Source organism: Talaromyces marneffei, chromosome 2 (assembly GCF_009556855.1).
Source record: "Talaromyces marneffei chromosome 2, complete sequence".
Lineage (NCBI taxonomy): Eukaryota > Fungi > Ascomycota > Eurotiomycetes > Eurotiales > Trichocomaceae > Talaromyces > Talaromyces marneffei.
Genome location: NC_072349.1, coordinates 2363660 through 2377738, shown reverse-complemented (window position 1 = coordinate 2377738; position 14079 = coordinate 2363660). Strand labels below are relative to the sequence as shown.

The following is a 14079-nucleotide window of genomic DNA, read 5'->3' as shown; positions in this document are numbered from 1 at the left end:
AATATACAGATACTTCATACTGCTATGTAATATATATACATGCATCAAACAAAAAGTGCCGCTTAGTATGTACCAGATATGTACTGCCAAATATGTATGTGAGAAACACCGAGAGATCCATAAAACCACATCTGCGGTCACTCGACGTTCGGGACGCACCCCCAACTACAACCCTTGCGCAAAAATGGCAATGGACGCAACTCCGCACCCGATGCACGTGGAAATTTCAATCCATTCTCATATGTAGCACAGTCCCACCATTCGATCCATTGTGTGCGCGGAATCACAAAACTGCGATGACACACGGAGCAGGACATGCCACCGGCATTTCGAACAGAAACTGCTTTTTGTAGTAACTGAATCACAGGTTTTGGGTATTCCGTCAAGGTCTCATCGTCTGCAAGGAATTGATCTAGATACGGGGCTTTGTTGCATGCGAGGAGCGCCAGTTCTCGTAATGATGGGACTCTGCTCGCTTGAGTTTGGATAGAAGGATTCTGGGGCTTGCCGAATGTTTTCGTATTTGAGACGAGTTTGCCCTCTGTGTCAAAACGTTGTATATGGCTAGTTGCAATATGAATTGGCGCCCATGCCTCCACTGGTATCGGTCCGTCGTATTCGCACGACCGAAGATCTCCCCCGGACCCATTTCCATGGTGCCAACGTTCAATATCTGCTGTTACTTTTTCAATTGACAAAAACGGATTTGGATGAACAGTCAGTTGTTTCAAGTCCCCTTTCCGGATCAACCACAGTATTTCCCATGGTATTGTGGTGAGTTGGTTCACGGAAAGATTAATCTCTTGTAGGCTCGTCAATTTGCGAATGGCCCCTGGGATCTCGACAAGCTCGTTATTCCGTACGCTCAACACGTTGAGGTTGCCCAGCTCAAATATTTCAGACGTCAACTCCTTTAGGGAGTTTCCTGACAGAAATAGTCGAAGAGAGGGCGTTAATGATGTAAATATTTCATCGGTGACGGGTCCGTCGGCTACTGCCAGTTGTTTTGTGAGGTGTAGCAAGGGTCGGAGCAAGTCTGTCGGAATGTTTTTTAAACCGAAGTTACTATGACCGGGTGAGCATAATCATTGGGTATGCACTTGAACAGCTGGGGTTTTACCTTAGGTCAACGCTCTCTTGGCCTTTCTCGAGACATTCATTCACCATTGCTCGAGCATCTCTGTGTACTTGCGACTCCTCCGCATTCCGTATATTTCGCGCAGCAAATACAGGCCCGGCAATCTGACCATCTTGGTTGTCGTTTTGCGTTTCGGTTATCTCAGCTGTAAATTTCTGTTCTGCATCTTGGTTCTGTCCAGCCCAAGCGCGTGCCATGAAATCCTCACATGACGAGGCTTCCGACGAAAGAAGACAGTCCGATGAAGACTCATCACTACCCATCCAGACACCACTATCCATGTTTCTCTTTTCCTTAAAATCGGCTCTCTTCCGTTTCACTTCCTTGGCCATTTCCCCCCACCAGGTGCCGCGATAGCGTCGCTTTCGTGAGGGCTCGATTTGCTGTCCATTGTAGTTCTCCAGTGATGATGATGGGATGTCGTCGCTTGAGAAAAGTGCAGGATCACTGGAGGGGAGGCTAGACTGGCTCAGTCGCGATGAGAGTCTTGTGGGTTTACGAAATAGGTGCTCGGGAGCTTTGGCGGGTGATCTGTGACGAATGCTCCGTAGCGGAGGAAGGGGTACCTCTTGATCCATGGTTACCTCGTTTAATAACAGTTGTCTGACAGAAAGTCGGTCAACTCGAAGTAACGTCTTCAAACCCAATGCGCGTCGTCCAGCATCTGGGGGGGACCTCAAACCACCAATGCCTTCAATTCCTGCACTGAGGTCAGAGAGGCTGAATTATCCAGGAAGAATATGCCAGCACGACAGCTGGATAAGCTCCTGGAAATGTCCTCAAAAAATTACTAGGGATATGTAAAGGATTGGTCGCTTGACTGTTTACCGCGAAAGGAAGTCGCGAGGGACGGGGCAATGACGCGTTGTGGACGAGCCAATCGCGATGTCGGGATACGGTAGGGGCGGCCGATAAGATCGCGTTTATCGGAAAGAATGACACCATGTGGCATACTCATCGGCATTCCAGCTGACGCCAGCCGCCTAGAAGCTGCGCGAATACTTTACAATTTAGTTACTTAGGTAGATGGGCTATCTATGTACGTAACTAGTTTTCGGTTCCCTAACGATTAAAGTATGTACGTATAACTATCTTTGATGAATTAAGATGTCGCCTGAATCTTTCCATATAGTTTTCCAATCTGGCGTCCAATGCCATGGCCGCCTAGCGCAATGGTAGCGCGTTGGTTTTCGGTTATCTAACTTTCCAGTTAGTTAGAGGTTCACCAAAGGTTGTGGATTCGAGTCCCACGGTGGTCGAATTTTTTTCCCTCTGGATTTTTTTAATCTTTACCGACTGAGAGGAACCAGACTTATTTTTTTTTACTATACAAGCTATTTTCCGTAGTGACTTTCCGATATAGGGATTTGCCGTTGCTTCTGCAATATCACAGCGCTTGTTAAGCCCGCTGTCCATCCCAACTCCTTCAATTCTCAGCCACAAAATGGGCAGCCAATGATCGAGATCGCATATTCCAACTAGAGCGAACATGCAAAATGGCTGCATCATGGCTAGAAGCACCCATGGATATACAGATCATGGAAATGGAATACCGCTAAGGGGTCTAGTGTACAACGTGGTCGCTGTGCAAATGGTGCGAATGCGACACTTCATCTACGCAGGCGTAGTGATATATCTACCATGACATCTGGACCATCGCACGATTCCATTGCATTGATGGAGTCCTAGTCCCTGAATCCAACCGTATAGGTCGGTGAAACAGGACAGGATCTTCCCCGAATTCCGTTCATGTTGTATATCATAATGGCAGTGTACATGTTGCCAGATCGAGCGATACGAGTGATAATAATAAGTGAACACTAATTTATAGTCCTCAGATAGCATCTTGATTCTCCAATGGCGAAAACCCTTATCTCCGCGTCTCCGTCAGTGAATAACCTTAACTCCTTTGTCCTAATGAGAAAGTTATACCACGAGTAGAAGGTATGCGAACCCATTCTCATATGCAAGTTCGCAAAGTTTGGATGGCTTGAATGTTTAATACACTAGACAAACTGAATTCCGAAATCCGTGTTGACACCTTAGTATAAATGCCAAAGTAAAGCCCCCAGAAGAATATAGCACCATTGTTTTATTCATTCAAACCATAAAGACCAAGCATTTTTCCTTGACAACATGGCCGAATCGACGAAAGCCCGCATCTTTATGACCGGCGCCAGTGGGTACCTCGGCAGCGTAATCACAGAACTCGCCATCGCCCAGGGATACAAAGTCCACGGTCTTTCCCGCACAGAGGCCAATGACGCAAAACTGAAAGGCCTAGGAGCCGTTCCGGTTCGCGGAGATCTCGAGGCTCTCGACGTACTGCGCCGTGAAAGTGCCAATGCCCAAATTATCATTCACCTCGCCGATGTTATGACCAGGAATCCGGACTATAGCGCAGGACTGTGTGTTGATGCAACTGCGGTCGATGCAATCTGTGAGGTAGTTCGGGGAACAAATAAACCTCTACTGGTAACTTCTGGTTCTTTGTTGGTCGAAGCCAATCCCAACGGTGAAGAGACTACCGAGACGTCACCGCTACAGAAAAACCCAGTAAATCAACGATGGAAGGCCGAGGCTCATGCTATGACATGGGCTCGGGAAAAGAGTGTTCGCGTCATTTCAATTCGTCTAGCACCATATGTTTATGGACGAGGAGGAAGTGGTGTACGATTGTTCATGCAGATGCATGCCCGCAACGGCGAAGTTACATGCATCGATGATGGGAGTGCAAGAACATCGACTATCCACGTTGATGATGCAGCGCGGATGTACCTTCTGGCGGCCAAAAAGGCAGGCGCTGGAGATGTATTTAACTGTACATCATCCACGAATGTCACAGCGTTGCACCTTGCACAGGCAATGGGATCGATCCTCAACTTGCCCGTGACATTCCTCAAGTTCGATGAAGCGGTGGCAAAGTTTGGTCCTTTCTTTAGTAAATTCCTTAGCGCAGTCAATCGTGCGTCCAGTGCCAAAGCAGTTCAGACATTGGGATGGGAGTCCTGTGAGCTGGGAATTCTCGATGACATCAAAAATGGTTCATATTTAGCTGGGGCTAAAGAGTTGTGTAAGGACAGAGTTCAACAGATTGCTGATGAGTAGTTTATTTTTATATACGGTCTCAATTGTGTACATGGTAGCACTATGTAGTTGAGTAGGTTGAATAGGACAGATAGTTGATATGATGTCGTAGTGAAGCTAAGAGTAAGCTCCCATGTAAGCCGTGTGGGGCCACCGTAGTACCGATAGCTCCTACGTATGTCCCGCGGCTATCCATCAACTCTGACTCAATGCGAACACAAAGCACGCATCCCGCAAAGAACGACTGACGGAAGATGCCCCTGAATCGCTTACCACGATCCACTTTCCTTTCGCAATCTCGCTATAATGCCGGTTTGAGGATACGTGCCTCGCGGCCCCTCCAAAGCCTCCGTGGCTTCTTGACGTCTGCTACAGAAGCCCCCGATATCGCCTTTGCTTTTGAGTAGGTTTCCCTGTGATTTGTATAATGAACTGCTGCTGATTTTTATTATCAATTTAGCATTGACGGTGTCCTTCTTCGTTCCTCCAAACCTATACCCGGTGCTTCGGACGCCCTTCGTACCCTTCAAGAACGCGGCATTCCCTTTATCCTGTTGACAAATGGCGGCGGAAAACATGAGACCGAGAGAGTTGCCGAGATCAGCGAGAAACTGAATATCACCCTAGATCCGAGCGTTATTATTCAAAGTCACTCACCATTCGCTGAGTTGGTCAATGGAGCATTTGGACAGGAAGCATTGGAACATAAGACCATCTTGGTTGCAGGCGGTGATGGTGACAATTGCCGCTTAGTCGCCGAGAAGTATGCCAATGGTCGCTGACTAGGAAATGGATATATTTGTCTAATTATTCTCTGCAGATATGGATTCAAATCAGTCGTGACGCCGGGCGATATCCTCAATGCATATCCCGGTATCTGGCCATTTGCGAAAAACTTCAAAGACTATTACAAGTCATTTGCACGACCTCTACCCAGACCAATTGACCCAGCGGATCCTTTAAAAAGTCTCAAGATTGATGCAATGTTTGTGTTCAATGACCCACGAGATTGGGGTCTTGATATCCAGGTTATTATAGATATCCTCTTATCTTCGCAGGGTATCATGGGAACACTATCTGATAAGAACGGGAAACCCGAGCTACCAAACCGCGGATATCAGCAAGACGGCCAACCTCCGTTATACTTCTCGAATCCAGATTTATGGTGGGCAGCAAGCTATCATCTTCCAAGACTTGGTCAAGGAGGATTCCGCGAAGCTCTGGAAGGAACTTGGGCCGCCGTAACCGGTGGACCAACTCAAGGGGTTGAACTAATCAAAACTGTGGTTGGAAAGCCATATGCACTTACGTATCGATTCGCAGAGAATCAGTTATTGCGAAATCGGTCAAAGATATTTGATCATGAAGGCCTACCTCCAATAAGGAACGTTTTCATGATTGGCGACAACCCGGAGTCTGATATTCGTGGAGCCAACACCTATAATAGCGAGTATGGCAGCAAATGGCATTCTATCCTTGTGCGAACGGGCGTGTACAGTGGTGGCACTCCCGCATATCAACCGACAACGATTGCGGATGATGTGAAGCACGCCGTGGAGTGGGCTCTCAAGGCCTCAGAACATTAATTATGTTTACGACCGTCGCTGTTGAATATCCTCAGTGGGCATGTTCTTATATCTTGAGACTCTAGTTTATGGCATCCGATTACTGAACGGATGAAATTGTATATAGATACCAGCTTTGCAAACCCTTTACCTAGAAGTCTACATATGTACGATGTATGTCAAGACTTAAATAGTACTAGCGCTTGTATATCTACTTGTATAGACTAGTTAATAGAAATGAAATCAACATTGTTTTAAGGGAAAGGTAGTGTCCGTCAACTATGGTGCCTACCAGGCCACCCACCTGTAAAAGTCGACTCCAATAGCTAAATGAGAGAAACCAAAATCTATTGTTTAGGTTTTTCAATGTTGACCATGAAAATTTACACATTCTTCGTTACAACAGTAAACAAGTATCAGGAGAAGCACACGTGATGTACGAAAAAGGACTTAGGGCTTAGGGCTGGGTTAAGGAGGGGCCATCCCGGACAGCGGGGTGGATAGGATAGGGTAGAGAAGTTTTGAGCCAAAGGATTTATGAATCATAAGATATTGCATTTTTACTGTGAGTCACTACAAGCCAGCCAATTCGTTTCATTTATATATTCAAACTGATTTCTCCGTCATATTAACCTACATTTTGGCAAAGCCTCACTTTTTCTCGGCTTATAGTGACGTCCCAACGAAAACAGCTGAACATGGCTGACTCAACCCTCCCCATTCGACCGAAGCCCGAGGAGAGCTCAGAAGCTGCTCCAGCAACCGAGAATGCTGCACCGGCCGCAGAAGGAGGCGCCGCCGCTCCTAGTAAAAGTGCATTGAAGAAAGCCGCCAAGGAAAAAGCCAAAGCCGAAAAAGCAGCAGCTCGCGCAGCTCAGGAACAAGCACAAAAGGCAGCCAGCGCAGCAGCAGACACTGCTGTTGGATTGTATGGCAAGCTCCCAGAAAACGAAGATCTTGTGCCAGTGATCGACTTTTCGAAGCTGGGAGAAGAACACTATGAGAAGGAGGTTACTGTTGTCGCTCGTGTCGACAACACCCGGTCACAGAGCGCCAAACTTGGTTTCCTCATGCTTAGACAGAAAGGAAAGAAGCTTCAGACAGTCATTGCAGCACCTGCAGAGGGACCTGTGTCAAGGCAGATGGTGAAATGGACTACTGGTCTCAACGTCAACTCTATCGTGCAAGTCACCGGTGTGGCCAAGAAGCCCGCTGTTCCTATCGCATCTGCTACTCTGACTGAGTTGGAACTTCAAATCACAAAGATCTACATGATCGCGGAAGCAGCCCAAGTGCTCCCAATGCAAGTCAAGGATGCCGAAAGACCACCACCACTTACCGATGGCATTGAAGGTGAACCCGAACTCGACGCTGAAGGTACTCCTATCGTCACACTCAAGACGCGTTTGGACAACCGTGTGCTCGACCTGCAAACAGAGACCAGTCAAGCCATTACATGGATTTCTAGCGGAGTTGCGCAATTGTTCACGGAGTTTATGCTGAAGAGTGGTGCACGCTGGATATTCTCATCGAAACTGAGTGGATCGTCAACGGAAGGTGGAAGTGAAGTTTTCGAAGTCAAGTACTTCAATAAGAAGGGTTACCTTGCTCAGAGCCCTCAGCTGATGAAGCAAATGGCTATTGCTGGTGATATGGAGAGCGTTTTTGAAGTTGGTCCTGTGTTCCGTGCTGAAAATAGTAATACGCACCGTCACTTGACAGAGGTAAGCCACAAGAGCCCTTTTTTGAGTCATGGTTCGGTTGTTGACACTTCATATAGTTCACTGGTCTCGATTTCGAAAAGACTTTCAGACATCACTATCACGAGGTGCTTGACTTTGCTGAAGAACTGCTCGTGTTCATCCTCACCGAGCTCAAGGAGCGTTACAAGGACGAGATTGCCGTTATCCAAAAATCTTACCCCAAAGCCGGCGACTTCAAGTTGCCCAAAGACGGCAAGGCTCTCCGGTTGAACTATATGGATGGTGTCGCATTGTTGAAAGAAGCTGGCGTCGACACCTCTGAACAAGAGGCATTCGAGAACGACTTCACCACCGCTATGGAGAAGAAGTTGGGACAGATCATCCGCGAGAAGTACGACACCGACTTTTACGTGCTCGACAGATTCCCTATGGCAGTTCGACCATTCTACACTAAAGCAGACCCCGAAGATCCCACATTCTCCCACTCATATGATTTCTTCATGCGTGGTGAAGAGATCATGTCAGGAGCCCAACGTATCAACGACGTCAAGGAGTTGGAAGAGAGCATGATCAAGAAGGGTGTTGACCCCAAGACGGAAGGTTTTGAGGATTATTTGAATGCTTTCCGACAGGGTTGCCCTCCACATGCTGGTGGTGGTCTTGGTTTGAATCGTATTGTCATGTTCTTCTTGGGTCTACCAAACGTTCGTTTGGCGACTCTGTTCCCTCGTGATCCTCAGCGCTTGCGACCATAAGCGTGTTCATTTTTACATGTATGAGACGAAGTAACAAGTACAAAAGGAATATGACTCTTGAATGTTAGCTGTGCTTACTTAGAAAAAATTTTCGCTCCTCATTGGTTGACTTAAGCTGTAGCTCTAGCTTTTTGAGGTCAATGACGCTATTCCGCGTTTGGTTAGGTACGGGACTGCCTTCATATCGATAAGACACAGCTGTAAGATTTGTAGACCTCCGCCATCTTTGATACTTTCACCGACCATACACGTATCGCTACAAGGGGATAATATACGAGCGAGCATTGCTATTCAAACCAAATAATATTATGCTTTGAAGTTTCTTGCGTTTCGGGACCGCCGGTGGTCTACTCCAACTTTTATCTACTTGACCGAACTTTCCCCAAGTTCTCGCCCGCCTACTCCGACCATCAGAAGATGTCAGAAAAACGCAAGACAGAGTCTGAGCCGAGAGACGGTGATCACAACTTTTATGCAAAACGCGCGCGACAACAAATATCATACGATGACCTAGACGACTCTGTGCATTCGCGTCCAGTGGCCCGACCTGAACTAACGAGAAACGAGCTCGAAGACGACGTCGGGGACGCGTCCGAAAACGAAATAAACCAAGAGACCAATAGCAAAAATGTTACAACATCAAATAAACAGAGTGGCCGTCAACGTTACAATCAACAGCCCCGGGTAGATCCCGCCTACGGGCAAAGAAGTGCCTTTCCTGGTCTGGATGATGCAGGCTCCGATGAGCTTCTATATGGGCCGCCGGAGGATGGTTTGGAATATCTACGCTTAGTTCGGTAAGTTCCAACCCGTTTTTATCAAGAAATTTCAGGCAATAGGCTAAGTGCTTGTATCCTTTCCCCCTTGGTTTCTCTCTAGCTGTGTATGAGTTTGATCTTGAGCTAATAAGATCGTGTTCACTGTTGCTGTAGGTCGGAAGCAAATTCCTTACCTGCACTATTTGTTGCGCCGAAGCCCAAGACGGAACAAAAGGAAATAAAACAAGCCAATGAAGCACTGGATCAACATGGAACAACGAAAGAAGAAACCGAGCAAGTCCAAACAGAGACCGGTTACGTCGTCATTGATGGCGTGGTGATAGCTACATCCACCTCCAAAGAACCCACCGAACTTGACATCGAAGAAAAGCGAGACGCTCAATCATCATACTACAACCTATTAAAGCATCGCTTTATTCTCCTCCGAACAACATTACGATGTTCCCCTCCCGCCACGACGATCGCCGGTCTTGACGAAAGTCACCCCATCACTCTCCCATTCCATGTCAAGGGTGCCCGATTAGCATGGACGCACTTGCTATACACCACCGAGCCACAAATGGCACAGTTAGCTTGTATGGATATGGAATCTACTCTCGGGGTTCTCCGGCTCTTGGGGACTGTGATGAGCAAGTGCGTCAAGGATAACGATGCATGTCAGTTACGACGTATTGGTGCATGGGCATGGGGTTTGTTGGGTCGATGTCGAGATGTGGGCGAATTAGGCAGCGAAGAGGTTGGTGAATTGAGAGTGTTTGGGAGGAAGGCGCTTAATATCTTGAAGAAAGTGAATAGAAACAAGAGCCTTTCTGCTGAAGGTGCTGACGCTTTGGAATCTGATATAGAGGATAAGGAGTCTAGTGACGACGAGGAAGAGATGATGACTGCAGTTGAGGGCTTGGAATCAGCTGAAATGCAGGAAAGTGAAGCCCTTGAGGCAGCAAAACTGCGCTTACAGTCTCGGTTTCTTGAACAAGAGAGCGAAGAAGAGGAATATGAAAGACGGAGAAGGAATACTTCTTCTCCACCTGAAACAGCTATGGGCGACGAGTTAGAGACAACGTCTACCCCGGAGAATACCACCAAAGAGTCATTGCCCACTATCGCAGTGAGTGGAGAAGAGCAGTCTCGCATTCTCCTGGATATGATTATTACCATCGTGGGCGAGTTTTATGGACAAAAGGACCTTTTACACCAAAGAGATATCTGGAATTAGAGCGGATGAAGGATGTATAATAGTGACAAATCTTGTAGTGATACCCAAAACAAGTATAATAGCGTAGAATGCAAAGCCATAATATCGTCAATCATCATGGTCCTCTTTAGGTCACGGCACCTCCCCAAGCTGTTCCCAAATCGCTCGCCGAGTACAATCATCTTGAACCCATTTCTCAATCCTAGCCGCAGTATCATTCACCAACCACTCATAATACAATCCATTTGGTAAGAAGATCGATTGATGAGCGATGACCTGGTCGATATCGGGCATGAAAATGCGGACCCATAGCGGGTCAGTTGAGTTTTTTGTTGTATGGGGCGGTAGTGCGCAGAATACGCGGTCTTTTGGTGGTTTGGTTGATGTTGGCGTTGCTGGTGATGAGGATGAAGGTGGCTCATGTATGTAGGGAGGTGATATGGTATTGATTTCGGTTTCGATTTCGGTTAACTCTAATTGCGATGTTGATGATATGCTGTCTTCAACGTCATGGTCATTGTATGAAAGGACGCTATTGTCTAGATCCCCTCTGCTCTCTGATCGTAGGGAATTTGATTCTGATTTCTTTCCCTTCTTACTCAGTTTCTGCGCAAGTTTTTCGCGCTCTTTAATGGTTGTGTTGTGCTCTTTTAGGGATCGTCCGTGGAGCTTGACTTGACGTGCATGTTCCTTTTGTGCCTGTTTGAGTATATCTTTGTTGGCATACTTGGATGGGTCGAAGGTTGGTGGTTTGGACGGTATTGCCGGCAAAGGGGGAAGGGATTTAAGCAGGGCTGTGTAATCATTCTCGACTTTATCTTTATCGATTTTGTTGTCCTCAATGTCCACTGACAGTTCAGACACAGCGTCAAACGATTGTCTTTGTGAAGGTGATTCCTCCATGGGCGATGGCTCAACTTCGGTCAGATAATCATCGCTGGAATTGTCAATACTCTCAGCTGACAGTACAGGGCTAGGAAGCTTGGTCAGATTTTCAATTGAGTCCGTGGCAATTGTTCCACTCGACGGCGACTTGTCTGCGGGAGTCTTACTCTGAAGGCTCTCCGAGGGAGACTTCTTCGGGAATCCCGGACTCGCGGTGTAATAATTCACAAATCTGATTCGTCGTTGCAATCGACCTTGCTTATCTATCTTCGGCTCTAGATCGTCTATGCCATCCAACTCTTTCAACAACGCATATCGCCTATGAAGCCCCGAATAATCGGCTAGACAGCCGCCGAATTCGAAGTAAGAGCTAGCATATTCCTTAACTGCAGTTCTCAAATTGCCTGAATTCTTCTTGAGAAAGTTCAGGGCACCATCTAACTGGTTACGTTTCACGCGATGAACATCATTCACGAAAGGAGGGTCGAAATTCGGGTCCGGCTTTTGCTCATACCACGAAGATGCGGTTGACTCGATCGGATATTGAGGACTTTGGTCACTTGAAGGGATTTCTGGCGATTTAAGAGACGGTGTTTGACTTAGGTCCTCCTGGGACAAATCTTCCACACGCCTCGGTTGAAATAGACTAGAGATTCCAGTACCAACGACACTCGGATGCATACCGAGGAAAGGTACATCGAAGTTTATTGTTCCGAGCATGCGATGTCTATGTCTAGTAGAGTTGTTTGCATCGTCGGTCTCGGTAAGAGCTACCTCTGCGGCTAGGATACCACCCAAACTGTGTCCTAGTAAGATAACATCGGTTTGGTCCGACTCGTGCGGTATCAACCTGTCATCGAAGATCAGTCCGGCTTCGAATATTAATATAAGAACTATTGACCAACCATTCGCTAAACTCATCTCGAGCAGCGGTCATGGCGCGCCGGGATTTATATCGTGGATATATCTTTGAATATATCACATGCGAATCTGCTAGAGTGTTGGAAATTAAATTGTGCACATGAGCTGGAAATTCACGAAAGCTGTCTTCAGCACCCATGAAGCCGTGAATATATATCAGTAATAGCTTCCGTCTTCCGTCTTGAGGGGTCTCTGACGGGCCCAAAGACATACTGGAAGAGCTTGCATCCTTTCGGGGTGGAAGTGGAGGTGGGTTTCGGGCTGGGCTTGGCTGTCCCTCATAGGATTTGTGTTCAGCTAATGATACACTCGATGATTCCATATGTAATGGCGAGTTTTGGTTGCTTGTAGGAGACACTGGGTCATGTAGTTGCACTGGACGGTGCATGATCAACTTGATGGACCCCGTCGGTCCTCTGATCGGCTGTCATGTGATGATGCCACTGTGATATCTGCCTTGCACTTCTATAAGCTCAGAACATACTATATCCTTAGTAAATCGCGAGAAAACCTCGTATTTGCACAAGAACGGCCCAATTATCTGTATCATCTGAGAAGGGTGAAGTGTAAATAAAGATGTACCTCGGCAGACCATTGGCCCATCTAAGCCACCGGGTGCGTCATAGAAAAGCGGGTCTCTGTGTAGATAAGAGCTTAACTTCATCTCAGGCAAACTCTCCCTCATCCTCACTTTCACTCTTTACATTGATTATCTACAGTACAAGTTTATGAAGCTTGTTATACGATTTGTTGATCATGCCGCCGAACGTCGAAATTACCATCCCGACAGCCACTCTGACGGGAGACTATACGACTTACAACATAACCGTCCGGTTGCCTCTCCGGTCGCTCGTCGTCCAGAAACGTTACTCTGAATTCTCGACCTTCCACGATGATCTAGTCAACCAAGTCGGCATTCAACCTCCTGTACCGCTCCCGAAAAAATCATGGATCCATAATACAAATTCAAATGAGAAGCTGAGGGAAGAACGGCGGCAAGGTCTGGAGAAATACCTACAAGCAATCAACAACGCGGAAGACCAACGATGGCGGAACACGAGCGTATGGCGGTCGTTTTTGAATCTGCCTATACAGGCATCTGCGGGCGATAATACCTCATCTGCAAGGTTACATAAAGCAGTCACTAGCCCCGGTGGCCTGGGATCTGCGCCGATAACGGACCCAGTGTTGTGGCTGGATTGCCATCGCGAAATGAAATCCCATTTACACGACGCTCGGCTGCATCTGACGAGACGAGATCAGGCCACGACTCCTCAAAAACAACATGAAAGCTCTGCACACGCCAAGTCGAGTTTGGCTAAGGCTGGGTCAATGGCCACAGCACTTGAAGAGGGGTTGAAGAACCCTGGAAACGATAATTGGGCTGGCAGTGGTCTTGGAGAGGGCGAAATCAGACGACGAAAGGATCTCCTGGCAAACGCAAAGAAGGAAAAAGATGGCCTGGAGAACTTACATAATGCGATGCTGCAGAAGAGTAAATTGGACACCGTAGTGGCCTCAATACAGGATAAGGATAAACTCATGAGTAGTGCAAAACCCCGCCTAGGCGGCCGAGTTCTTGGAAAAGAGACGGATAAGACGCGCGAATTGGATAACCAGGGAGTCTTACAACTCCAGAAGCAGACTATCGACTCTCAAGATAAGAGTGTCCAAGAATTACTCAAGATCGTCTCTCGACAGAAAGAGTTGGGTATTGCTATAAATCATGAGCTGGAGGTTCAGAATCAGCTTTTGAGCATGGCAGATGAGGATGTCGATAGGTTTGTAATCTTCATTGACCCATATATCTTACGAATGTGTACTGATACTACGTTTATAGGTTGCAAAACAAGATTGATATCGGAAACAAACGAGTGGGCAAGATATCATGAACAAACTGGAGGATAGGAAACATGTGAATTTGAATGTCGGCAATTTGATCTGTATGCGCCCAAATTACGGTATACCCTGGCGTAAATAAACATTTCAAGTTTCTTTTCTTGCCTCTTGCGGCACATAGTTATTTTTGGTTTTCTGTTTAGTATCGAACA

General features: G+C 47.0%; 7 protein-coding genes across 7 annotated transcripts; 5 read left to right on the top strand and 2 right to left on the bottom strand.

Moving 5' to 3' along the window:
• Positions 1 to 137: 137 nt before the first annotated feature.
• On the bottom strand, positions 138 to 1716 carry EYB26_003220 (uncharacterized protein; the record flags this gene model as incomplete). The annotated part of the gene is made up of 2 exons (XM_054262523.1): positions 138 to 1065; positions 1121 to 1716. 2 exons carry the CDS (start codon positions 1714 to 1716, stop codon positions 138 to 140), a joined length of 1524 nt encoding a protein of 507 aa, XP_054118498.1.
• A 1558-nt stretch (positions 1717 to 3274) lies between these two features.
• Positions 3275 to 4246, top strand: EYB26_003219 (uncharacterized protein; the record flags this gene model as incomplete). The annotated part of the gene is made up of 1 exon (XM_054262522.1): positions 3275 to 4246. One exon carries the CDS (start codon positions 3275 to 3277, stop codon positions 4244 to 4246), a length of 972 nt encoding a protein of 323 aa, XP_054118497.1.
• Positions 4247 to 4479: 233 nt separating this feature from the next.
• Positions 4480 to 5811, top strand: EYB26_003218 (uncharacterized protein; the record flags this gene model as incomplete). The annotated part of the gene is made up of 3 exons (XM_054262521.1): positions 4480 to 4628; positions 4686 to 4988; positions 5046 to 5811. The coding sequence occupies 3 exons, from the start codon at positions 4480 to 4482 to the stop codon at positions 5809 to 5811; spliced, it is 1218 nt and encodes a 405-aa protein (XP_054118496.1).
• Positions 5812 to 6488: 677 nt separating this feature from the next.
• EYB26_003217 (uncharacterized protein) lies at positions 6489 to 8248 on the top strand (the record flags this gene model as incomplete). The annotated part of the gene is made up of 2 exons (XM_054262520.1): positions 6489 to 7514; positions 7571 to 8248. The coding sequence occupies 2 exons, from the start codon at positions 6489 to 6491 to the stop codon at positions 8246 to 8248; spliced, it is 1704 nt and encodes a 567-aa protein (XP_054118495.1).
• A 417-nt stretch (positions 8249 to 8665) lies between these two features.
• EYB26_003216 (uncharacterized protein) lies at positions 8666 to 10243 on the top strand (the record flags this gene model as incomplete). Its single annotated transcript, XM_054262519.1, has 2 exons — positions 8666 to 9045; positions 9181 to 10243. 2 exons carry the CDS (start codon positions 8666 to 8668, stop codon positions 10241 to 10243), a joined length of 1443 nt encoding a protein of 480 aa, XP_054118494.1.
• Positions 10244 to 10354: 111 nt separating this feature from the next.
• Positions 10355 to 12416, bottom strand: EYB26_003215 (uncharacterized protein; the record flags this gene model as incomplete). The annotated part of the gene is made up of 2 exons (XM_054262518.1): positions 10355 to 11957; positions 12013 to 12416. 2 exons carry the CDS (start codon positions 12414 to 12416, stop codon positions 10355 to 10357), a joined length of 2007 nt encoding a protein of 668 aa, XP_054118493.1.
• Positions 12417 to 12784: 368 nt separating this feature from the next.
• On the top strand, positions 12785 to 13920 carry EYB26_003214 (uncharacterized protein; the record flags this gene model as incomplete). The annotated part of the gene is made up of 2 exons (XM_054262517.1): positions 12785 to 13809; positions 13869 to 13920. 2 exons carry the CDS (start codon positions 12785 to 12787, stop codon positions 13918 to 13920), a joined length of 1077 nt encoding a protein of 358 aa, XP_054118492.1.
• Between the last annotated feature and the right edge of the window lie 159 nt (positions 13921 to 14079).